General features: G+C 33.9%; 2 protein-coding genes across 2 annotated transcripts; one reads left to right on the top strand and one right to left on the bottom strand.

The window, feature by feature from the left end:
• Positions 1-256: 256 nt before the first annotated feature.
• Positions 257-14,152, bottom strand: LOC126830505 (phosphoribosylformylglycinamidine synthase). Its single transcript, XM_050560893.1, has 19 exons — positions 14,066-14,152; positions 13,768-13,955; positions 12,966-13,092; positions 10,978-11,276; positions 10,585-10,693; positions 10,239-10,379; positions 9,750-9,877; positions 9,395-9,523; positions 8,374-8,631; positions 7,452-7,682; positions 6,606-6,829; positions 5,412-5,651; positions 4,395-4,499; positions 3,688-3,813; positions 3,175-3,355; positions 2,845-2,928; positions 2,128-2,283; positions 1,371-1,490; positions 257-429 (listed from the first exon to the last, which is right to left on the bottom strand). The coding sequence occupies exons 2-19, from the start codon at positions 13,916-13,918 to the stop codon at positions 257-259; spliced, it is 2,982 nt and encodes a 993-aa protein (XP_050416850.1). The 5' UTR covers positions 13,919-13,955; positions 14,066-14,152.
• A 287-nt stretch (positions 14,153-14,439) lies between these two features.
• LOC126829982 (uncharacterized) lies at positions 14,440-25,313 on the top strand. The gene is made up of 7 exons (XM_050560176.2): positions 14,440-15,743; positions 16,997-17,236; positions 19,803-19,904; positions 20,585-20,706; positions 21,450-21,910; positions 22,484-22,727; positions 24,577-25,313. Exons 1-7 carry the CDS (start codon positions 14,601-14,603, stop codon positions 24,962-24,964), a joined length of 2,700 nt encoding a protein of 899 aa, XP_050416133.1. The 5' UTR covers positions 14,440-14,600; the 3' UTR covers positions 24,965-25,313.
• The last annotated feature ends 26 nt before the right edge of the window (positions 25,314-25,339 follow it).

Raw genomic sequence — 25,339 nt, 5'->3', positions numbered from 1 at the left:
AAAACCAGACTACCTGCAGAAAACCAAAAAAGTTAGGTAGGCCACTAATACTCGTCAGGAAAAAAACAGGATTTACCCTATGCTCGGTAACTAATGTTCTGTTCCAATTCAGCATAATTTATACTACCAATCAGAGTGCGTCAATTACTTCTCTCAATAATAGTACCCCACAAAACTGACAACTGCATTATTTTATATAATTTTATTTAAAACCCAACCAGTTTTTATTTGAAGACATGATGTGCTCGTCTGAATTCTACAGAAAAATGTAGTAAAATCTTCCCACCTGTTTATTTGGTATAGAAGAACCTATATTTGTACACACAATATTACTAGCTGAAAATCTATTCATTATCTCTTGACTATCTTCATGTTTAACTTCTAATACTATTCCCACTTCTTCAGCAAATAATACAGCTAGATTACTCTCTAGAAAGAAAACAGAGAGTTTCTTTTCAGACGAGCAAACTTATAGGTTTAAAAGCTTTTAAAACAGTTTTCAAAACCAGTTGTCTAAGTCAGTGATTTCCAACCCTGTAAAATTTGGGAACCACAAGTTTTGTATCTGTTGTGTGAAATTGTTTTAGCTCACTTTTAATTGTCACTGACACATAGGCCACCAAATGTGACAAATAGTAGGGTCAAATTAATGAAAAAAAATGGGCCAACCTAAAAAAAAATGCAAGAAAACGTTTGGTGGTTATTTCCTGTAGTATATAGTCTACACAACAACATATCAAAAGTTGTCTGAAATTGAGCTACCGCAAAGGGTCTAAATATGACGTTAAACAAAATGGCCGCCATTTGACCCAAATCCCTTTTTTTTCTGCTTATATTCTATCAATGCTGTTGTTGTAAAAGGCTTAGGTGTAAAACAATGCTATTATAAAACCAATATCTTAGTAATTCATCACTCTGTGAGTGTTTCCATGTGATGTCATGGCGTCATAAGGGGTCGTTATGATGTCATGACGAAAATGTTTCCTTTTTGATGGTTTGTTAGCCATTACGTTTGAGGTTGTAGATAGATGGATAACGTAAGTGCAGGCAATTGCTGCAATAGAAATGCTGACCACGATTTATGATCAGTCTATATTATCACCAAAGAAAAGTCCCAGTCCGAAATCCATGCCCAAATGGGTCAAATTGGCCAAAATTCAAAATTCCAACTTCCACCCAATTATCATAACATGATTGTGTTTGATAACTGAATCCATTTCCATGCACACTTTTGTGATAAGTGTTACTACTGAATGCTGTCTATTCGTCAACATATTGGTAGTCAAGAACAGAAGTGTGTCTCTCCCTTATGACTCTGAAACTGCCTGTGTAGGGTACAATAAAATTTAATAAAATATACATTTACATACCATTTTTATTTGGCACTGTGAGGTTAACATTTAAACCACAGTTGCCAGCAAATGCCATCTCTAATAAACATGTTACCAGACCACCATCACTAACATCATGTCCAGCAGTTAACAATCTATCTGTAAGTGATAATAAATTATACAATGTTTATAATAAAAAATATTTTTTATGAACAACATATAGTCTACACCATAATCACAAACTGGACTGTCACAGATGTTAGTCTATCATGCCTTTTTCAATGTATTTGCAAAAATACCCAATTGTCTGAGGACTGTTGAGTAGATTTTACTTAAATAATTATACATGGTTTTATCTATTATTAAGTAGATATTCTAATACAGAACTGAAAAGAATATACTCTTTCAGTCTAATAGATCATGGAATGGACATAAATAATGGTTAAGACGGACTACCACTTCATACAAACTTTTCTTTTATTCATGTAAAATATACAGCATAATACTGAAAAAGAAAGAATGGCAGCCAGTGCTTTCATATTTCTGAGACGGTATATGGTAATTTTTTAATTCACCCGGACAACACTGTTTTCTGCCATTTATCAACAGATTCAAACTGAGCTTGGCTCTTGCGGTTCTTGAAGAGTAGACATGGAAATTCGGGTTTAAAAATCCTAAAGATTATTATTGGCCAGAATTTGACTGTACAACAATCTGGTAGTGAATAGGTGTCTTAGCCCCCACCAGGCAGCTCAATATTTGAGAACAAAAGAATAAAAGTAAAATAAAGACTTACCTTTAAGAAGTGATTGTGTTATATTAAACATAACAACTAGTTCTTGTGGTATATCTAGATCAGGTGTTATATTACCTATTTGTTTATAACATTGTGCTAATGCTGTACCACCTAGTCTATATTTATCTTTACTTAACTTTATATATAATAAACAACCTGAAATATAAACACACTTCACAGAAGCTTGTCACTTTCCTTAATATACTCAAGAGCAGCTTGCTCTAAAATAATTACCAACATATGGCAGTTTAAAAATCTGTTAAAAACTCTGACCTGTGGATGAGTGGAGGTAACAACAAAATACACTCACATTAATTAGAAAAGTGTTGATTATATGAATTCATCAAATGACAAATTAAGAAGTGATATCAAGTGTTCAAGAAAAATGTAATATGGCATTCTTACAATAGCCAAGTGTTGACATTAATGTGACTACCCTACATAGCCAGCAATGAGCACAGAATTGTATAACCCTGACGTTTATTCTTAACATAGTTGTTGACAATTAGTAGCTCTTTGAAGAAAGGGAAGATATCTTCTAATTTAATAGATGTGTTTTTAAGCAAAAACTGATATTTCAGATGTTATTCATTTTCTCCCTTTCGCACTCCTTAGAAGTTTTTCTAGGAAACAATTCCACCAGAAGTAACAATTAGCAATATGACCCCCATATATAAATGAGAGCTGTGTTGTAAAAGAAGTAAGCATACCACTGACCTGTATTATTAGGTAGTTTAAGATCAGGTGTTACTGTAGCTGTTATATCCGGACATGGTGCATATACTGAGATTACTAATGTACCTGAAATATTATACAGTTCAACATATATCAGAATACAGAAAGAAAAAAATTATGAATCATAAGCAACTCAATAGAATATCTGTGATTAAAATTGAAAAAAGGTTTATTTGAATACAAATAAAATGAAATAAATCATGTTTAAAGTCTTGCGAACACTTTACTAGCTTAATATGGAAAATAATAATGAGGCCACAGTCTATCTGATAATGACTAAAACCAGATTCTGACAAATAAACCATCACAAACCTGGAGCTTTCACAGTTTCATCATCAACTCTGGCAGCCATACTTAATGAATCTTTCCCTCCATCAACAGCTATACCCAGATTCTTCATGACATCACACATAGCTTGACAAGCTGTATATAACGCTGCACCTTCACCTGCTAGTTTCGCTGCCCACATCCAATTGCCACTACATTTTACATCCTTTAATGAAGACATCTCAGAATATATTTTATCGTTAATTTTAATCGTGAAGAAGAAAATAACACAGCATGAACAGCAGAAGCATTTCTGATTCCAAAGACCTCTATAAGCTATTTATAAGTGAGATCCTAGATGGCTGGAGATCCATTCAAACCATTTTCTTAGGAATTTTAAGTACACATTGGTTAAGTGAATAACTGGTTTTATTCTATCTATATTTTACAGACATTATTTCCAACAACACAGTTTCATAGCCCATACAAGGTAGAACAATCAAGTCACTTTTTGAACCGGACCTTGCTATGATAAATTGGGAGATTTTGTTGTATTACCTTTAAATCTGTAACTCTAGCAAACATTAGATTTGTAATGGCTTCTGCTACAGACATTCTAGCACCAGCAGCTTGATTAACCAGTCCCTTGATTGGTTGTTCACCAATAGCTGTAGCTGCTCCTACCTTCAAATAAATGTGAAACAATACTATATATGTAAAATATAACAAGGCAGTCACTTTTAATACAAAAAGAAGGAGAACTTTTCAAACAAAGGCATTGCTCTTATTGATATAGCCAAAGGGATGCAATAAAAGATGTTCATAGGAACTTGAATTGAACGGAAGGAATTAAAATACAGTTTAATATCATACTTTTCTACACTAACACACAAATGAAGAATGTTGAACAAAAATACCGGTATTAATTTGTCCAATCATGTTTCATACTAGCTCATCAATGAACCAAAGATCTCCGTCTTATCCACATAAACAATATTTTTAATGAAAATCTGTAATCTGGGGTTTTATGTTCCTTCAGTATATGAGAGTAGAAAATGTCATTTTTTTCCAATTAGTTTTAAATGGTCAGGAGAAGGAGACGTCGACTCAAAATTGTTTGATTTGTTCTACATGGCGCAATCAATTACGACCTTTTTAGATCTAATTTCATGACAAAATAGAACATATTTTATACAATACAAGTCACTAATGGTTGCAACATAAGATATTGTTATTTACTTGTATATCGAATGATAAAAACTTACTTTATCAAAATAAGAAGAAGCTGTAACAGCTACGTCTGCTAATGGTGTATGTAATGGTCCAACACATTGTTGTTGTGCTACTAAACCAGTTACTGATCTATCAACCTAAAATTAAAATATAGATACATGTGCAGAATCTATGTATTTAAAATACAGATGTGATGTCATCCTTTGATGCTGGCGTACCATTATTTCAAATAATGGTACGAGAAATGTGCCAAGCGTACATTATTCATACTAGTTGAAATATTGGACCCGCGTGACATATTTCATTGCAATGCACGTGTTGGATAGTGTCTGTATTTTAAGTTGTTTAATAGTCTTGTGCAGGACATTGCGTAATATATAGCTATAGCACTCGTACAATATCAATATATTACTTAATGTCTCGCACTCGACCATTAAATAACACTTGAGTTCCTGCTGCAAAGGGAAGTAACTTTGTAAAATGTAGAAAAGGCTAGAAATCTATGTATACATATTAAGGAATGTGCATATAGGTTCCATTTATAAAAGTTATATTTTGGTTCTCAGATAAAGCTTGTGTAACCGGTTTTTAATTTTTAGAACAAAAATGTTTTTTGTTTTTTTCTGCTGCAAAGGGAAGTAACTCCAGAAAAGAAAGATTGGAATTGAGTATGTCACACAGAAATTAGGGTAGAAAGAGGCACAGAAATGGAGCATAGAACCTGAATGTCAGTAAAACAATAATAACTAAATTGTGTGTTTTGCATTAACTTGTCTTTTAGAAAAATTAGCAATATTCTGCTGTGTACAAAACCCAGAACTGCAAAGGCAATTGAGACCAAAAACCTTACAAATCTAGAAAATATATGCCCAAACTTTAGAATTTACAGAAATAGCTCATATTACCATAACAAATTTAAGTTGACATGAGAAAGTAATAACTAAGAATGGAAAGGAGTCAACATATGCCTAGCTGTTCCCCAATACAATTTCAAATGAAATAAAAAATTGTTTATAAAAAAAAAGAATTAAGAATTAATTAAAGCTGACCTTGTTTGTAAGATACCGTTTGCTGGCTACAGACGGTAATCTTAATACTCTTTTTAAAGCATCTAATACTGAGACAGTATTTGGAATATCTATGTCTTTTAATACTGGCTTTACATTGTTTAAAATAAATTCTTTTCTAGGCATTTTACCAAGTACACATTCTAAATCTAAATCATATGGTAGTCGTGCACTTGGTAAACCATTACTGTTGTTATGTTCTTTAAAACCCTCCAGCTTCATCTGAAACACAAATAGAAAAGAGTTGAATAAATTATGTTTTCGGTCCTCCTCACAAATTACTCAACCAATTGTGTTATGAACACGATTTGTGCATCCGGGGCAAAACTCTCACTTGGGAGTATGGGACCTCACTTCCAAGATTTTTTACAATTTCTCGTTTTTGTTTGCTGAACTTTCTTGTATATGTGGTTAATTGGTTGCCTATCATAAAGAAGCCTTGCCATTTTGGAGCAGGCCACTGGTAAATTTGTTCAATCATAAAATATATATGAGAGATCCAAGTAGTAATGGGGTTTAATGTCCACTTGACATTAAAATTCAATAATCAATAGGGTTCCTTAGAAGAGAAAAAACATGAGTATCCGGAGAAAAGCCACCAGGTTGAACACCATACAAACTCTGGTTTAAACCCATGACTTACACAGGGCCCTCACAAGCCTATGTGGCGCCCCAGACACAAAAGTTTCAGTGACGCCTCTCCCCCCACCCCCTTGCATACTGTAACTGCTTTGTTCAGTGCCTGTGCTCAGCTGATTTTTTATGATTAAAGAAATTTTAAAATACATTTTTTTTTTACTTTTAAAACTTTATCTAAATAACTGTTTATTACATCAACTTTGTAAAATTTTTATGTTTATTTCCCCTTCAACTCTCCATTTGATCGAAAAACCCTATAAAATATCTTGGAAAAATCATAATTCTACCCTATCTTTTTGCTGAAATATGAACTGTTATGCACTTAGATACTTTGCCGCCCCCAAGAAGTGTTGCCCCCGGCGATAGGCTACCCCCTGTCCGACCCAAATAAAGGGCCCTGAACTTACATAGACAACAAACCTTATGATCTCCTGTGCATGTGTTACACCACTTGGCCACCCACTTTTCCCACTGTCCCATATTAGTCCTTTTTTGAAAACGTCTGCAATATTATTCACATGAAATATGTTAATTTACCCTTCCACTGCCATCCACTGTACCAACAAAATTAGCTGGACATCTTTCTCTGTGACTTAATTTACGTAAAACATCGCCATCTTTCTTTTCTACCAAAATGGCATCGCTCTCCTGATATTCAGCTCCCCATATTTCTAATATACTGAGTGTTGGATCACCTAATTGAAAGTCTTCAACTCTAACTACTGCCCCAACAGGTTCTACTATTTCTTTTAAAACATTTCCTATAAAATAGTTTAAAATAATAATTAGGTACCAGTTAAGAAAAATTCTTAAAATATCAGCAGTAGATAATCTCTTGCTTTGGATTCAATCGGATTAAAAGAGGCCCATCAAAAGATTTTAGCTGAAATTATAGCTGGCACTGGTTTGTTTATACAAGTTCTAGAGGAAATGGCTATAAACTAAAACAGTCCAAAAATATGGTTAAAATGGGGGTAGATTTGGCATAAAGCCAATTAAAATAGATCATAAACTAAAACAGTCCAAAAATACGGTTAAAATGGGGATAGATTAAAATAGATTATTAAGAATCTGATGAATTATGTTTACATAAATTTAGACCTTAGTCTGTTCATTCTTGATCTATGTGAAATCTGACTGTTTTGGCAACTATTTTGAACATATTCCGTTCATATAGTCCGAAGAAGATGCATTATGTTGCAAGATTTTCAATTCATCATATCTATGTAAACACTGAACAGAACAATTTCTGGGCTGCAATTACTTTTGCAGATTCAATTTGAACAATATTCTAGCTTGCAAGGGGTACAAAATAGCTGAAATGAAGATTAAATACATAAAACTATCCAAGTGAGATTCAAGAATTAAATCAATAAGTCTCACCATTTCCACCTGCACCCTGGTCATGTATACTCTGTATAGGATTAGCAGACGACATTTCTATACAACCTCGTATTAATCTATTTAACTTCTGTTCCATTTCAGCATCTCCCCTCTGTACAGCACCAAAATCAAGTTCTGCTTTATTATCACCTTGAACTTTGACTGATGATGCAGCACCGCCACCTACACCAATACGATATACAGGTCCGCCTATTTTTACTACCTCCATACCTTAAAACAATTTTTATTTATCATGACATTCTGATTAATTGGGTTTTATTATGACTAGTTTATTGCAAAGAGGGGGGTTGGATGATCAAATGGTTAGCGCAGGCACGCCATATCATGAGGTCTGTGGTTTCAATTCCCCGGTTGTACGTGGGTTTTCTCCGAATCTTCCGGTTTCCTCCCACTGCTAAAGACCCCTACGTGCAAGAGAATTATTGAAATAAATTCAACCATGTGTTAGTACCGAAATGACCTAAATTGTGACGAGTGGACGTTAAACCCCATTTCTCTCTCTCTCTTTTATTGTAAAGGGTATCACACACAATATTAACCTAAATTAACATTCATGACATTCTCATATTTTCCGGCACTCATTTGATATTATCTTTTTTTTTGATTGATGATTAAAAGGGAATTAGGGGTCTACATTACATAACATTATAATATTAGATAATGCTGTCACAATTGTATTATTATATCACACCCTCAGCCATGTGTAATAATTGCATGCTGCTAACAATAATTGTGTTACTGTTTGACAGCATGATAAGGCTTGTTTGTAAAAGGCTAAACAATTCTGACACATTCTGGAAACAAACAAACATACTGCCCGTGATAATAATGAATGTTCAAGATATAGGAGTACCAAAGATTTGTCATTTTCTTATTTTATGTTCATTTATAGACCACTCACCAATTTCTGGTTTAGATTTTACAATATGTTCACCATCTAACATTCCTAATCCAGCACTAAACATTATAGGTTTAATATATTCTCTTCTTTCTCCACTTGCTAAAACTTGACCAAATGATCGAGAAAAACCTGCTAAAACTGGTTCACCAAACTTATTTCCATAATCTGACGCTCCATTACTTGCTTCTACAGCTATCTCTAGTGGTGAGGCAAAGTTATTTGGGTATTTTAATTCATCTTCCCATGGTTGCCTGTACCCTAATAAAGTATTAAAAAATATCAAATGATTTCTCGGAGATCAAAGTCTAAAAACATTCCACTACTGTGATAAAAGCAACAAATTCGGTTCTGTGCAAGGTAGTGTATTACATCTAATATTCTGTAAAATATAGGGCCAGGAAATGTTTATTTTCTGGGAACATTTCAGTTTAATTTAAACTGTATTTACCAATCTGGGTATGCTTACTGTTTTCAGAATACATGATACTAATTTTCATATGAGGAGTTCATATAGCTAAGAAATATTAATTTTACTTTTGCACTTAGAAACAAGTATGCAAAACTACACAGGCCCTAAGTTAGTTGGATAAGGAAAGATCACAAGCCTCGGTCATATTGAACTAATTGTTCAATTTACATGAAGTAAAACTATAATATTTTTCTCATCCCCATTCATTTTTTATCTAGACCCCACTTTTTGTATGTAGTAAATTGCTTTTATTCATGATACCATACCATAAATGAAAATATGACATATGAAATGAATTTAAGTTTAAGTGAGTTATCATAATTGATGGACAGTTCAAATTTTGAACTGGAAGCCCTGTGTTTATTTTACTTATTTCTTATATATTATGTATTACGTATTTGTGATTGTTTTCTGACATAAACATGTATCTTCTACAGATTATACTGAATATCTCTAATATATGTCACTGATTATTGCACTAAATGTTAATACATTTCACATAATAATAATATTTTAACCAGAAGTATAAAACTATGTAACAAACATGCCTACCTGGTATTGAGAGATTACCAAACATATAACCAGCAGTAGCAGCTAAAACATGAGCGCCTCGACCTGTAGCATGTACATCCCTTATCCTACCTCCAGTACCAGTTGTAGCACCAGGAAATGGTGCCACACCTATAATACAGTTATAATTTATTATTCTACCCAGACACCAGTAGCTGTAATACAATTGTCTCAAGGTATAAAATTTGACCAAGGGAGGTAACTCTTTTTTGTGGCTGCTCCCCAAGTGTTCAATCTGGTTCAGATGGTATGTACTGTTTCATAAAAAGATTTCTAATTTACAAAATGAACATTATAGAAATATGGAAAGTAATATTTATAAGTAGGTTGTGATTACCTGTAGGAAAGTTATGTGTTTCAGCAGTAAATATAATATGGCGGCTACCATTCTCTTTTACTTGAATACGACTTGGAGCTACTGGAGATTCTGGTACAAGAACTTTAACAGTATGGCCAACTATCCCACTGAAATATAATTCTCTCAATGCATATTAACTCATTATTGTACCTCTCTCCAACTTTATGATGTAATTTCATATAATAAAGTACAAAAAGATTTTTGACACTAGGCCAGAAAAGAAGCAATTCAAATGCAAAAAAAAGCGAGTAAAGGGTATACAAATTTATCCTTCAGAAGCTTCTAGTTCAAAGGGGTAACAAGTAGAATCAAAATGTCAGTAAGCAGTAATCTTATACCCAAAACAAATAAAAACATTTTAAAGACATTTAGTAATAGAATAGCCACTATTATTGGTTACTTATTTCTATGTTTCAAAAAAGTAATTGTACCACGCAACCTGTATGTTTAAAAAAAATTTGTATATACCTGCTGTTGTCATTAAATTTGATGATGTTGTTAGGATTACTGTGATTCTGTGTATCCATTATTAATGAAAATAAAGAGGCATCATGTTTTACACCATCTACTATTAATTGTCCTTTAAAAAACCAATGTCTACTATGTTCACTGAAATACAATAAATTTAACGAATAAAATTTTTTAATAACATGTACAGGAATGTTTGGGCTTTATTCTGTATTCATAATCACATGTTTTTTTTACCGGCTTTCCCTATTTTCTTACATAGTAATATAAGATCGATTCGCAAACAATTTTTTCTATAATGCCCCCTAAAGGCTGCAAATGGAATACTGAAGGATATAAAATCTACCTGTTGGACTGAGCCAAGTCAAAACATTCAACACTGGTTGGATTTCGTTTCACCTTCGTAAGAAAAAGGTCAGTATAATAATCTAAATCCCAATCATCAAAGGCCAGTCCTGTAATAAATAATAGTCAATACGGTAAAATAGCACAGTTAGGGAAGTTTTGGGAGGTCTGAGTCATAAAGGGTTAATATAAGGTTTTAACTGAATTCAAGCATGCAAGTTTCCATACCATGTTGATATACCGAGGAACTGATTCATTAATTGAAAAGCAGTATTAAATCTATCTATCTCAGATGATGCAATATCCTACACAGTAGGATGATTTTACTACTAAATAAGTATACAATAAGTGATTCAGTTGGTCATAAAATCTACACCACCGCGCTATAACTTACCAAGCTCTTTGTTGACTTCTTCTAACGCTACTTTCCCTCTTTCCATCATATCTACTTCAAATACAGGATCGGACTTAACCTGTAGTTCAAAACTCTCTAATGGTCGTGCGTAATGACACTGTGTCATTCTGTCATGTAATAAATCCACAATATGAGTAATTTGTTGAATGGAAGCTGGTTTATCATCATGAACAGAGATTAGATATCTTGTAGAGTATTCTATTCTGTTAATGTGTTTTAGACCAACAGAATGACAAATAGAAACTGCGTTGGTAGAAAAAGGTGTGCAGAAATTCAACCTAAAAGAAACAATCTTATAATTATGAGATGAATTTGTATAGAGTTTCTGGCATCCTGTTTACCACGACATTTAATTTAGGAAAACAAAAACAACAAAACATGTCAACAGCAAGACTGATGTCAGCTACCAGAATATGCTCTTTATCAAACTTAGTCAAGGTATGGATATAATGAATCTATATTATATACTAGCAGTCAAGACATTCACCTAATAAACAAGTACTCCCAGTTTGAACACTCAACTTCAATAAGAAGCAGAGAAATTGTTTTCCAACAGATGTGGTAGACAATCACTTAGCCAAAGTAGAAAATGCTCATCATTGACTTCAGTAAAAACATTTAGGAGCAGATTTGATGTGTCCCAATTTTAACCAATCAAATTCCTTATCTCTGCTTAGCCTAAGCAGAAAATGTTTATTACCGCACCCAGTCAAGACATTTACCATTTTTGATTTGCGGTGAATGAAACAGAGTAGATACAATGAATTGCACACACAGGATCTCAAGCTTTATTCACAGAAAGACATAGTGATTTACCTAAAGACTTTATGACTTCTCTCGGGAAGCTAACATGCTGAACAATATAGTTTCATAATTCACCAAATATATTTTTCTAAAATTAAAGTTTCAGGTTTAAACAGACACAAAGCTTAAATCTACATGAAAAGTGAAATGGAATGGGGTTTAACGTCCTACTGTTTTGCTCCAACTCGGCTAATGAAGATGGGTATATGCAATACAGTGTGCTATGAGGGAAATTTTGCCAGGTCAACGGCACAATCTTATATCGAATTCCAACTACCAAGGGATCTTTTAAGTGCAGGTGTACACAGGAAATGGCCAACAATTCTTTTTGAAGAGAATTAAATATTTTGATAGTTGAATTCAGTTTACTGTGGCTTCATACGGCATGTAAAATATACAAGCATGCCTAATCGAATATTATTATTACAAATTATATTATCAAGATTGGTCAGATATCTAACAATAGCGACGATTCTCAAGTGAGAAAATGGTGCGTCATTTGTTTCATATGGTGTGCCAAAATGTTCTAAAGTGAATGATGAGTCTGGTTGTAAGCATCTCTTACAAAAGAAATCGAAATTTATATCATTCTACCAGGGATTCAGATTTTGATAAGGTTACGGTACCCGAAAATATGAATAGGCCTATTGTACACGCAAAAAGATAAATTTATAGAAAATCGGCAATCCTTGGATGAGACTTGACGTGTAAATACTGAAAATATATTGTGCGATACGCTGTGCAAAAAGACTCAAGTCACCAAAAATAAAATCTTATCTTAGCAAATCATCTCAAAACTAGGCTGATGTATTATGTAAAGACATATTTTGTCCTATCACCACATGATCCTGCCGGGGCGATCAGCAGACTAATTGTTCAATTGTTGTCAATAGTAGCAGATGCTTCTTACCTTGGCAAAGTCTATATGAATACTGTTGTATATGGTGAATTATTCTGGCTGGTTAATCCAGATTAAAGAGGAGGTGGTGATTAGGACCAGGTAGTCCCGGATGATTGATACATTTAGTATGATATATATAGCAAGTGCCAGCAGACGACGGAAAGTAGTGCAAATATGAGATGTGTTTTAACTACAATACTTTCGTGTTTAATGCCCTTGGTGGGGCCGAGTGTGGATTACAGTCAAATAAAGTCTGTCTCACCTTGGTCCTATCTCTACCATTATTTCATTTTTATTTTCTTTAATCCGAGATTCTGCAGTAAAATTGTCTTCTTGAAATGGTGTGGATAATATCCATGATAATGTCAATTCATCTTCTTCTACTAAATCTAGAAAAGAAGGTGGAACAATACATGTAAAACAATTCTTTGTTTTGCAATCAAATATAGTAAAATCATCTTGTGTGTGTGTGTGATAACCTCATCCTAAATGTACATACATCAAAATATGATAAATTTTACACTGGTCTATAAAAAGTGAGTCAGGGGAAATAACTCCAAACAAAATCCAAGAGTGATCACACTGGTAATTCTTTCCCAATTGACTTGCAATTTATTGGAAAAAAACATTTTTTTTTTTTATTATCTTAATCTTAATCTTTATAATTATAACCACAAAGAGCCCAATATGTCACAATCATCTGATAAAAATATTAAAGGGTGTTGGCCCATTTCAAAAGGCTCTGACATCATTTTTGTACATAATGTCCCTAATTCCTGTCTGTTTACTAATTAAATTACTTCCTGATCCTTCTGCATCAAATTCATGAATATTCACCAAAAATTGAAATCAGGGAAAGCTGATACTAGTCTTAGTCCAGGAACAATTCAAGACATTCAATAAATGTATTAAATTGTCCATGTTTTTTGATTGATTCTGAAAAAACATCATCCCAATAAATAAAGATCTCATATGAGACTGATCTTTAATTAGGAAAGTGATTTGTCCTGACCTTGCTTGGTTTTTTTTTTAAATCTACATCTGATATATTTCTATGAACTAACCTTTCCCATCAAACTGGACATAAAAACATAATTCAGTTTGTAATATTTTGATAACTCTGCTGTCACTGGAACTGTTAAGTTTACTTGTCAGTATATCCCTGGTGCTACAACTTATTCCTGGTGTCTTGAAGAATTTTTTAATCTGACCCATGTTTGTTTTAATGTATACCGGTATTCACCAGATAGATCTGCAAGAATAATACAAATCTTTATAAGATGTTACGAAGCTGCATTTACTAATACTACAAAAGCTTTATTATATGATAGTCGACTAAAAGCTATAATATGTAAAACAAACCATTTAATTGACAGTCACGTATTGAGATGACAGTACAATAACATCGGATGGTGCCAGACACGTGGGTCAAACAACAGTAATAAGTATGGAAGCACGTAAAGGAAAAAAGGAAAACTCAGTAATAAGCTAAAAGACGGTATATATTAAATAATGATAAATCTAAATTGTTACAGTATTCATTTTTCATATTTTGATAAAGTATATGTACAGTTTTTCACACTTAGCCCCATCAATAGACAGGGATTTGTCAAGTCAGATCAGGGCTTCGCTATAATGTCCTTGGCGTGGTTTTCCAGACGTAAACAATTTAACGTTCAAATGCCCTTTTTGATAATGGAGTCTATGACCTATTTATTAAAACCGGAAGTACATCAACAAACGCGGTAAATGTGGAAATAAAAACATCGAATGATATCTGTCAATTCGAGAACTTCTAGAGACAAACGGTTAACGGAATATCAAAGAATGGGTTAAAGTGAATGAAATACAAAATGTTGGAATCCTGCGTGCTAATTAGCTGTCAATATTTTCAACAATGACAACCGATAAAAGGGTTCTAATTTTTGGTAAATATTGTATGGAAGCGCATTGTGGAAACTCTCAAGCGAGTGGCCCTTCTGTTACTGTGAAAATTATTGTGCTAAACCCCATTGATGGGGATACTTCTCGGTTCAAATTTGAAAGTGACTCTGTAGTTAGATGGGAGTGTAGCAATTACCCAAATAATGCTACAAAAGATGAAAATGTTGCTTCAAAGGCATTACATAGCTATAAAATTGGTCCAGTTGTTCTGTTCGAAGGAGTAGAAGACCTTTCCTCGGGTGTAAATTTTCCAACCCTGTTAGTGAAATTTATCAGCCATGTGGATAATTCCAACACCTATTATATATTTGTTTTAATACAAGATAATGACATTGCCCCTTCGACTGGTTGTAGGTGGAAACTCTGTCCAATCAAATGTTTGAAACCATCCATCCCAAGAAATGACATTGGTGCAACAAACACTATCTTCCTAAACACAGGTAGAATAGTTTTTCACAGCCAAGAAAAACTATTTGATTGCTTTGGCATAAATGACATAGAAATTCCAATTGAAAATTTGGAAAACAGTTCCGAAAAAAGAACGTTTTTACATTTAACCACACACCAAAATAGGAAAGGTGACCGTTTCATTGTTGGAATTGTTTCCGTTTCATCTCTGTCTGAATCTGAAGAAGACATTTTTGATAATGTTGAGGATGGTTGCCATGGGATATCTAATAAACTGTTTATAAGAAAACTTCTTATCGATAACCATCATAATTCTGAATTCCACCCCATTAAAAGTACTGAAATGTTACCAGTAGAATATTCAAATATAACCAGTATCTATGTCCATTCCTTTGAAGAAGTGTTAGAAGAACACAGAACTACTATGGGAACCCAAACCCATTACATATCCAGTATATATGCAATTGTATCAAATAGTTATTTACTCGAATTTAAATCTAAACAGTTGTTGCGCTCCATTTGTTTAGAGACAGCATTTAAACAGTGTGGGTTCCTGAACTTGAAGTTGAAGGACAATGATTCACCCTCTATTTTAGGAGTTTTTGAGCTTACATGTAGTAACAGAAATAAGCTTGTCATTTTAAAGAATGGTACAGACTGCATCGCTGTTGACACTTCTTCAAAACAGGTAAACGCAGCATCTAGACACATCTACACACAAATTGATCCAACACCTATTTATCTGACCTTTCGAATTTTGAACCAATGTGCATGGTACTTACATAAACTTCAAGTGACCGGACACAAATAACTGAACTACATGTACACAGTGTACCGGGCCTACATGTACCCTAGACCTACACATGCTACACACATTTATTGATTTATTGGTGTGACACCTATATCAGTAAAATCAGTATGTACCATTATGTAGATGCTAACATCAATAGTCAGGTCAGACCATTGGTGTGAGTCATTTATAATATCACATGTTATAGAACTGGTTAAACACGTTCCAAATATAATTTTAACACATAGATCATTGCTACGATAGAGGCCTTATGATGATTTAAAAAATCGGAAGTGGCGAACTCAAAAGGAAAACACGAGTTATCCGTCTATATTATAACTGAATGAAGTTGCAAGTGATAACAGATTCACAGGCGAATTTCTGCTCAATAATAATTCCTTCGAAGACCAAACGTTGTTATATGAGACTGTAGGAGGATATTTGATAATTTAAAAAAATAATTGACTGTCACTAGGTAAGAGAAAAATAGAAAAAGTCCGTGCATTATCGTGTTTTTTATTAAGTATAGAATGAATAAAAACAAGGGAATGTACGGACTATTTCTATTTTTCTCGTTTTTCCTTATCAAATGACATTTGATTACTTTTTTGAATTATCAGATATCCTCTCACAGCCTCACGTAACAACTTTTGGTCTTCGAAGGAATTATTAGTGCGCATAAATTCGCCCGTGTATCTGTTGTCACTCGTCATTTCCGTCAGTTATATAGAAAGATAACTCTTGTTTTCCTTTTGCGTTCGTCACTTCCGTTTTTTGAAATCTTCAAAACCCATCTATCGTAGCAATGATCTCTTTGTTCAAATTACATTTGGAACGTGTTTAACCAGTTCTATCACATATGTGATAATGACTGACACCAATATTGCCCTTTAATGTCATTTTGTCTTCTGCCAAACTCTTTAAACTTACCTGTCATTTCAACATCTCATTGAAATTAAGAAATTGGATTAAGAATTAAATATTAATCAAACATTTTTTTTTGACCTCATAGAGACCAAGGTTATCATCCGATTGACTTATATTTATGCACAGTATTTATGTTTATGAGAAACCTAATTATCACCGGATTGATTTGCAATTTATACACAAAAGCAAAGCCCACAAGTTACAGGTATTGATAATAATTTCAGGTACATCAATGGTGGAATGGTATTGAGAAGATATTTATTTGTGATATATTATGTAAAGGAGCTGATCAGTTATTGTTGATATTTGAACCTGTTGTTGAAGAAGAAGATATATCACAGTGGATATTAACAGATTTTGATAGAGTATTTATTGATAATAGAGAAGATACTACTGAAGAAGATAATCCAGTTGTTGAAGATACATGTCATGCTGCCAGAACAGGGCTACAGAAACAACTGGAGGTTTGAAAGCAATTTACCAATACCTGTATATTATATTATTCTATGACAAATTTCACTGGAAGTAAAGTAAGATAAACTATAACATAATTGTAATGTCTTTCGCTAGACACTGATAGTCATTAACATACCGGAATGTTCCTACCTCTCTTACAAAATCATATTATAATTTTTTAAAAATCGTGCTTACTACATTAATTTTACCGTTCACTATCCTACTCTTCTACAATTTATGTACCACTCCAAACAATTGATGAACTGGGGCCGGTTGCTCAAAACTGAGTTATTTTAACGATCCGACTATTTCCATCGTTAAACAGATAAAGGAGCCCAACACATCCGTGAAATATAACAGCACGTTAACGACATGTTAAAGTTAAACGGGGCTTCCAGCAACAGAATCTCGCGCCGTTAAAGATAAAGATCCATTAACTCCATGTTAACGATTCGTTAAAAGTTAAAGGAGCTTTAAACAACCGGCCCCAGAACAATACAAATATACTAGGGTATTCCAAACCTTTAGCGATCCAGACTGTTATTATTATAGGGCCGAGTTAGTGTTTAAATAAAACACTGTTAGTGATGACGGTCTTTCAAAATTAATCGAGTCTTGAAATATTCTTGGTCCCGAAGCTGCAATAAAATGGTCAAAGTGCATATAGTTATCAATGAACACACATAATTATCATCTGAAAATGATCATTCCAAAACGTACCACAAAAAGATGACCAATTATCGAACCGTATACAGACGTCGTGGTAAACATAATGGTTAGGTATATACACAGTGTTTAAGGTCATGAAACGAAGAAGCCTATTGATTTTCAACGATTTCCGATAATTACCGCCAGAGTTGTGGTCCTTGATCACTTTGAAAAATTTTGAGGACGCTCTAGAGGCTAAAGTTAATATCCGATTGACTTTAAATTTCTACACAGTCTTTAAGGCCATGAAACGAAGTAGCCTATAAATTTTTAACGATTTCCGTTGACTATGGCAATTGATATTAAATGTTTTGTATGCTAAAGGTTAGAATAGGACAGAACTAGAAGCCAGATGGGTTATTACTCCTTATCAGATTTTAGTGTGTTGTAAATGTTTCCATTTCTGACAAAAGAAAAAAAATATGCAACAACCCTTGTTGACTCCACGGACGACTTAGCTGCTTGGGCGTATCTTTCGTTGCTTGGCAACCTATCTTTATATTTCAGATTTCGTTTTGTCTTCACGTAGCCTGTAGTTAATTGCAAAAGGGGTGAACAAACCTTTTGCAATGATTTGGTTATTTGATTTATTACAGGAGACTGCAGTTATTAAAGGATTTTAATACTGTACATTTACTCTTGACCGATGGAAGATTAAAACCTTTTGGGTCTCATGTTTTGTAATAAAAGATTTATACCTTATGCGATGCGGTAAATCATGTCTGCTTTTAAATTGACTATTCCTTGAATTCGTAATCATGAAATGTCCCCAGACATTTGAACCACTTTTAAAGTATATTCAAATCAGTTTAAAATGCCATTTGTGTGTAGAATTGAAATCAGTCATGTTTTAGATGGAGGTGACCTTTTCTAAGTACAAATTAACTTTTTATTCGCCATCATTTAAAACTGATCTATAGTTTACCAAAGGTTACCAACAGACCTGCTTTCACTGTATAGACTAATGAGAAATAGAAATCTGTCAAATTTTTAAATTCCTCTACTGTTTAAAATATTGTGAATGTTTGTGTTAGTTACTTACTTCAAGAGTTATTGTCTTTGATTATATCGCAAGATATTTTACAGAATACAGATTTTTCTTTTTATTTGCCCAAAGAATCACAAGACAACAACAACCTTTATGTGCTGATCTGATGACTAACCTGTTTCGTAGCCTGACAACATTTGAATATCAGTTTTTGTTTAGAATTTGAGCAACATTTGGGGAATACTGATTAGAAGTTTTAATCTTTTTAATAAAATAATGTAAATAAACCCGGTTAACTGGATGTAACAGACTCTTGCAAACCTTAATCATCATAGTCCTGTGCATATATGATACTATGATATTTTTTAGAAGAAATACAGACTTCCAGTTACCATGTGGGGATCGCCATTAGACCCCAAATTTCACACTGTTTTAGCGCCAGGATAATCATGCCATGTAGCTATTATCAAGTTAAGTTACGATGCCCTGTTCAGCTAATCAAGGGATCATTGCCGAACGACTCAATATTTTGATTTGAAATTTTCAGACAAGGTAAAGAGTCGATATCGTCACTTGAATTCAAGCTGACTAAAACACATATCCTATTTCGTTTCGTTTTTATAGTTCAAAATTTCGTTTTACTTGTCTTCACAACACTAGAATCATGTAGAGTAGGCCATCGAAAGTATAAAAAACGAAACGAAATATAGAGCTGTATTTTAATCAGATTTAAATACGTTACCTGTGAAATTGGGGACAACTCATTTAATAAGAATACAACATTTTTTTCCCCAAGTTCAATATTTTCCTTGATCAGCAAGCATGTTTTTTACTCTGCGTAATAACATAAATTACTGTAACTTTTAATCTCTTTCTAGAGAATGGTCCTATCTGTAGAAAGTGCCAAGAATAAATTAGAAGAAAAATATGAGTTTCTAGCAAAAAATACCATTAAACTAGAGAAGATGACGGAGCAGCAGGTAAGCTGATATGTGTACTCCAACACACACGTTCCATCTTAGTACCAATTTCCCCGTAGAATTTTAATGTGAATTAGTTCATGTCTCAGACTTCCCAGACAAATAATATGACAACCTGACAAGTTGGATATGAATCATGTTTTCTTCCCATGAGTAAATAACAATACCAACAGAAATAAAAACAAATTAGTAGATAAAGCTTCAGGATTTTAATGTCTCTTTGAAGTGTTGGCCCGAGAAGGGTTATCACCTGTCAAGCCGGGTGCGCAATTTTGAATGTCACACGGTTCTGGCGCTAACTTGGTAATTCGTGAGTGGCGATGTCTACGTGCGGGCAAACCTCTAAAGAATCGAACAGGGTTGCATAGTTTTTTTATTGCCTAAATGTTTGGCTTGAAAGAAATTAGATACATGTATATGTATCAACCGTAGATAAACTTAAAATAGCTGGTTAGAGGTGTCCAATCACGAATGTATATATGTACTTGTACGTATATTGTAAAGAGTGAGGCAGGGGTAGGGGTGGGGCTCTGAATAAATAAAAGTCTAAATCTGTTTTAATATATCCTGTATTATAGGCCAACATCTGTCTGGGCAGTTCATATAGCTTACAAAACCAATTGTTATACTATTTTATTTTATAGTTAAAGTAGCTTGCGTATAACTGTTTTATTATTTAGAAATTAAGAAGTAAAGTTGTTAAAGAAAGTGATGGGGGGTGTGTGGAAGTAGCAGATTTGTGGTATCAAGTTGTTGATGATAAACTGGTTCTAGGTGTCCATGTTCTCAACAGAACACACAGGTATTATATAAAATTGCATGATTGACTAAAAACTCCCTCCATTTAAACAATTGTTTAACCCTTCAATTCACTACAGATATAATGTTCGAATCTCATTTTCCTTTTAACGTATAGCCTTGTTTTAATTTTGAAACCCTAAGTGTAAAAACTGACTACGACATCGTCTAGGGATATTGTATATTAGATAAGTTTAAATTAGATTGATCTATTGTCAAATAACTCTTAGCACCGTATGTCTGATCAGATTGAATTAATTGTCTTGACCTTACGATAAGAGCCTATCTCTAAATTATACTGGGACAATATATCAGCTATCGTGTTGAGGTCGCATTTTCTCATTTTTATTCATAATAATTAATAATAATAATTTTATTCATTGTTTCTTTGGTTTCATTTTGTCATGTTATTGTCTCATTTGATCGTCAATGGTGTCATGTTGTTTTACATGTCCTTTCATTTTTCTGTAAATCCATGTTCTCCGTTATGATATGTCGTCCCATTTGTTCATATCACAGTGCTATCTTTCTCACCACTCCTTTCGCGTCACAGTGACACTGTTACACATAACCGTGTCGCCATTTCTTATCACCGTGCCGTCGTTTCACATTACCGTGCCGTCGATTAATAATAATAAATATAATAATGATAATAATGACTTTAGAAGAGTTAAAGATTTTACATCACCGTATCACTTTATGCGTTTTATGTCTTTATGAATTTATTTAGAAATATTTTAATTTCAGCTCTATCTCACGGTTATCTCTGTCTCTTATTCAAAATCATCAGTCTAACCATATATTAACATCTATGTCGAAATGGCACATGCGTATAATACAGACTAAAGATAGAATATCTTATGAAGATGATAACCCCATAATTAAGAAGATGAAGATTGATGATGAGCACGAGGATATCCATTTAAACGACGAAATGACAGAACCTAATGGCATTCTGTTATCTGACCAAGAAATCACATTAACCACATATTGTGATATTTTATCCCTAAAATTAACCCAGGGAGTCGTTACTTTATCAGTATTTCTTCAGTATTATGACGTAAGTGTTGATGGAGAATTCGGCTTAGACAACAATAGGTTAATAATGAAAAGTTGTAAAAAAGACACAACATTGACTGCTACGGACATGACCAATAATTCACTAGTTGACAGGCTCTCTCAAACTTCAACTTCCTTCAACTATACAGGTAAATATCACATACATATTTCATATTTTTAATTTTATGGTTTGTTTATCACGTGATTAATTTGATTAATTAAAGGAGCTGTCTCACGTGTAATTGTTATTAGTAAATTAAAAGGGTTAATTAGATAAATCACTAATCGGTTTCCACGCTATCCAACAAAGTACCTGGATAGCCAGGTCTACAACTGATTTGTATACATAAACCCACTTTAGATTACCATGCGAAATGTGGGTCTACACCTTTAAGTGGATCGGAGACGCTGTAAATGTAATGTAATGGCCTGTCGATTGATTTATTTGATGTTGCATCTCCGAATAGTGTGTAATAACTTTGTTGTGAAACTATATCAGGGAAGACCGTTTTTCTCCAGATAGTGTCGCGTGTTTGGAATATCTATTAGACCGTATTCCTGTTATTTTAACTGACAGTCCGTGTTTCTGAAATGATTTTTCTGTTTCAGTAAATTTCATCCCATTTTTTACTACATTTTAGATGTTCACCTGTCAACAGATTGGGTCATATTAAGAAATAGGGTGAAATGATTTAATATGGTTGTGCTTTGATATTTTGCAGACAGTGTGCTTCGTAAAGATCGATTATGCCTCGACACAATACAAGATTCCGCACAGATTTTTATTAAAGGGAAATTTGGTCGCCTCGGTAATCTACACAATTCTTTAAGTAAACTACAAGGATTAATGTACCACCCAAAATTAAGGTGCTATATTCATATACAGCCAGGGTTGTTTTATTTAGTTCGTATAGAGATTACACTTTCTACAGATTTAAAACACGCTACAGCTATAGTCCATTACAGGTAAATTAGTTATACATACACAACCCGAGTAACTCATATTTTTCAAACCATTCGGCCCAGTCTGATTAATGTCGTGTTGATACTCTTTGACAGCTTAAGTAGTTTAGTTGTTTTTACAAACTAATGGAATTCTTCTTATAATCTTTTCAATCCCTTTGTGGATCCATATAACAGTTTCTGGCGGGATTATAGATACACGGCAATGTGAAAATTTGATGTAAAATGGGGATGTCATTAAATCGTAAGACAGAGGAACTGTTGCCTTTTAGTCTGTAGGGTAATGGAGCTGAAATCAGTTTTGTTGGGTTATGTATTTTGAATTTCGTCATGACCCAAACTTTTAGGAATCGGTCGATGCCATTATTTAAATTCAGCCAAAGTGACCGCGAAGAAAGTATTAAATAGTTACACTGGACGTGATTAAATTAGACTGTATTTAAATCTTTCAAGACAAATTTGCTAAGCCTGCGTTGAATATACTAGTTTTACCATTCATATTAAGAATCGTACACATTTTAGTTGATTTCTAACCGACTCTAGTGGACCAAAACGCATATAGATGTATCTTTTCTCCAAAATGTATTTGTCTAATACTACAACCAGGCCCTACTCTCATTTCAAATTCCCCCGGTCAATGGTTCTTTTACGTGCACGGAAACGTGTACTATACACGTGACCTTAGTTTTTCGTCCCATTCGAACAACTAAAAATATCTTTTCACTAGACATAATTTTATACATTAGACCAATTTCGTTGATTACTAATACATCTTGTTCCGAACGGACGTGGAAATTCTACGTTCTTCTTATAAAATAGGAGGCTGGGTGGCCGAATGTTTTAACGTGTCTGTCAGTGAGACATGTGGCGTGGTTTCGATTCCGAGTTTGTACGTAATAAGAAGTAGGGTTACCTGTCCAAACTTGTGGGTTTTCCCTAGTCTCCTCCCAATGCTAAAGAGTTGTTATATAACCTGCGTTCTGGTTGAGCTGAGGGATTTCCAATCAAATGATCTGTTGGGACGAGTTCTTGGCGTGTGTTGCACGGAACTGTGGGTAGACATTCGCCGCGAAGACAAAGCAAAAGTTGTATTCCCAAATACCATTTGAAACACCAACTCTGATTGGTTAATTAAATATCTGACGTCATTGGGTCAAAAGCTGCTCATGTGATCCCTGACGCGCAACCCCATGCTAATCTTGAAAGTTTTTTAATGTTTAAACTCTTATTTTGTTAGAAGTACAAATACAATAAATATTATATTTAATTTTAACGACCATTTATATTTTTGTACATCGTTGTGTAGGTAGGGGTACAGTGCACTGCTTTTCCCGGAGAGGAGGGGGGGGCTATAATGCTTTTATGGGGTGTAGTCGTATTTAGATCAATTTCTTTGTATTATGACCTGAAGGACACGGGAAATGATGGGAGCGTGTTACCTGTCAACCTATCTTTTCTTGGGAGACGCGGTGGCTCAGTGAGTAAGACGCTGGCTCGCTAACCTGGAGGTTCCGTGTTCGTTACCGGCGTTGGCCGAGAAAGTTCGTCAGGATTTTCCGGTGTGATTCCCAATTGTCAGTGGTGTAGAACAGAGGGTCGGGCAAGTGATATTGTATAGTCGTTTGGATGGGAAGAACAACCAAGATCCTTTGTACACATTGGGTCCACGTAAAAGATCTCTTGGCAATTGAAATTCGATGTAAGAGTAGGCCGTAGCGCCGCTTCCCCGGGCAAAATTTCCCTCATAGCACACTGTATGGCGTATGCCCGTCTTCATTATCTCAACCGGCGCAGAACAGTAGGAAGTTAAATACCATTTAATTTTATTTCATTTCCTTTTTTTAAACTTCAGATCACACAGCCAACTGGTTCTATTTCTCCAGTATTTGAAGTCTTTGTTTTCTGATAGTATTTATTATGAGCCAACACCCAGAGATACCAAATTACAAATAAAACACTTCTTACACCAAACTCTTAATGAAATTAACTGTGGTTTATCTTTGGCCAGACACAATGAAGTAACACAAGCCATTCATAAAGAAACCATCTTAACTGAATTTAAGAATAAAGACAGTCGGCTGCAATCAGATTTTGGCCAGGAGAGACAGACTCTTCATTCAGTAACACCTCTATCAACGCAAGCGTCCATTCACGTGGACAAAACACAGAAGGAATTAAGACATTTAGAGGAAAAAACAGACACGTTTGTAGAACAATTTAACAAAGACTTCAGAATGTAAATCAAGATTAAATTTAGATTAAATAAAGTTTTTTTCCTCTGTGTAGTGTACATACAGTATACACACATCCTAATTGATTGTAATATCTTCGCTTTGACTAAAGTAACAATAATATGAATATATTTACAGCTGTAAGTAAATTTGTTTTCATATTTTTTTTTATAAACAGTATTTTATTCATAGAAACGGATTGAGGAACAGGTTAGGCCTATATTGCCTGGCTCCTATAATAATATGACAAATAATATTACAAAACATGAATATACAAAAAGATGTATAACCAAAACATGAAAAAGACAGCTATGAATAATTTAAAAAATAATTGAACAAAGTGATCATGTTAATATTTACAGTTTTGTCTTTTGTTTGAATTAG

This window comes from Patella vulgata, chromosome 8, assembly GCF_932274485.2.
Source record: "Patella vulgata chromosome 8, xgPatVulg1.2, whole genome shotgun sequence".
NCBI lineage: Eukaryota > Metazoa > Mollusca > Gastropoda > Patellidae > Patella > Patella vulgata.
This window is presented reverse-complemented; position numbering and strand designations above follow the sequence as displayed.

What these genes read in the sequence shown, in the direction of transcription:
- LOC126830505 (XM_050560893.1), bottom strand. Translation starts at nt 13,918, where the DNA reads ATGGGTCAGATTAAAAAATTCTTCAAGACACCAGGAATAAGTTGTAGC. An exon ending in ATGGTAGAGATAGGACCAAG is followed by an intron (nt 11,277 to 12,965) that starts GTGAGACAGACT and finishes TGTTTCTTTTAG; the next exon opens with GTTGAATTTCTGCACACCTT. An exon ending in CCAGGGTGCAGGTGGAAATG is followed by an intron (nt 6,830 to 7,451) that starts GTGAGACTTATT and finishes ACTATTTTATAG; the next exon opens with GAAATGTTTTAAAAGAAATA.
- LOC126829982 (XM_050560176.2), top strand. Translation starts at nt 14,601, where the DNA reads ATGACAACCGATAAAAGGGTTCTAATTTTTGGTAAATATTGTATGGAA. An exon ending in TTGACACTTCTTCAAAACAG is followed by an intron (nt 15,744 to 16,996) that starts GTAAACGCAGCA and finishes TAATAATTTCAG; the next exon opens with GTACATCAATGGTGGAATGG. An exon ending in GGCTACAGAAACAACTGGAG is followed by an intron (nt 17,237 to 19,802) that starts GTTTGAAAGCAA and finishes ATCTCTTTCTAG; the next exon opens with AGAATGGTCCTATCTGTAGA.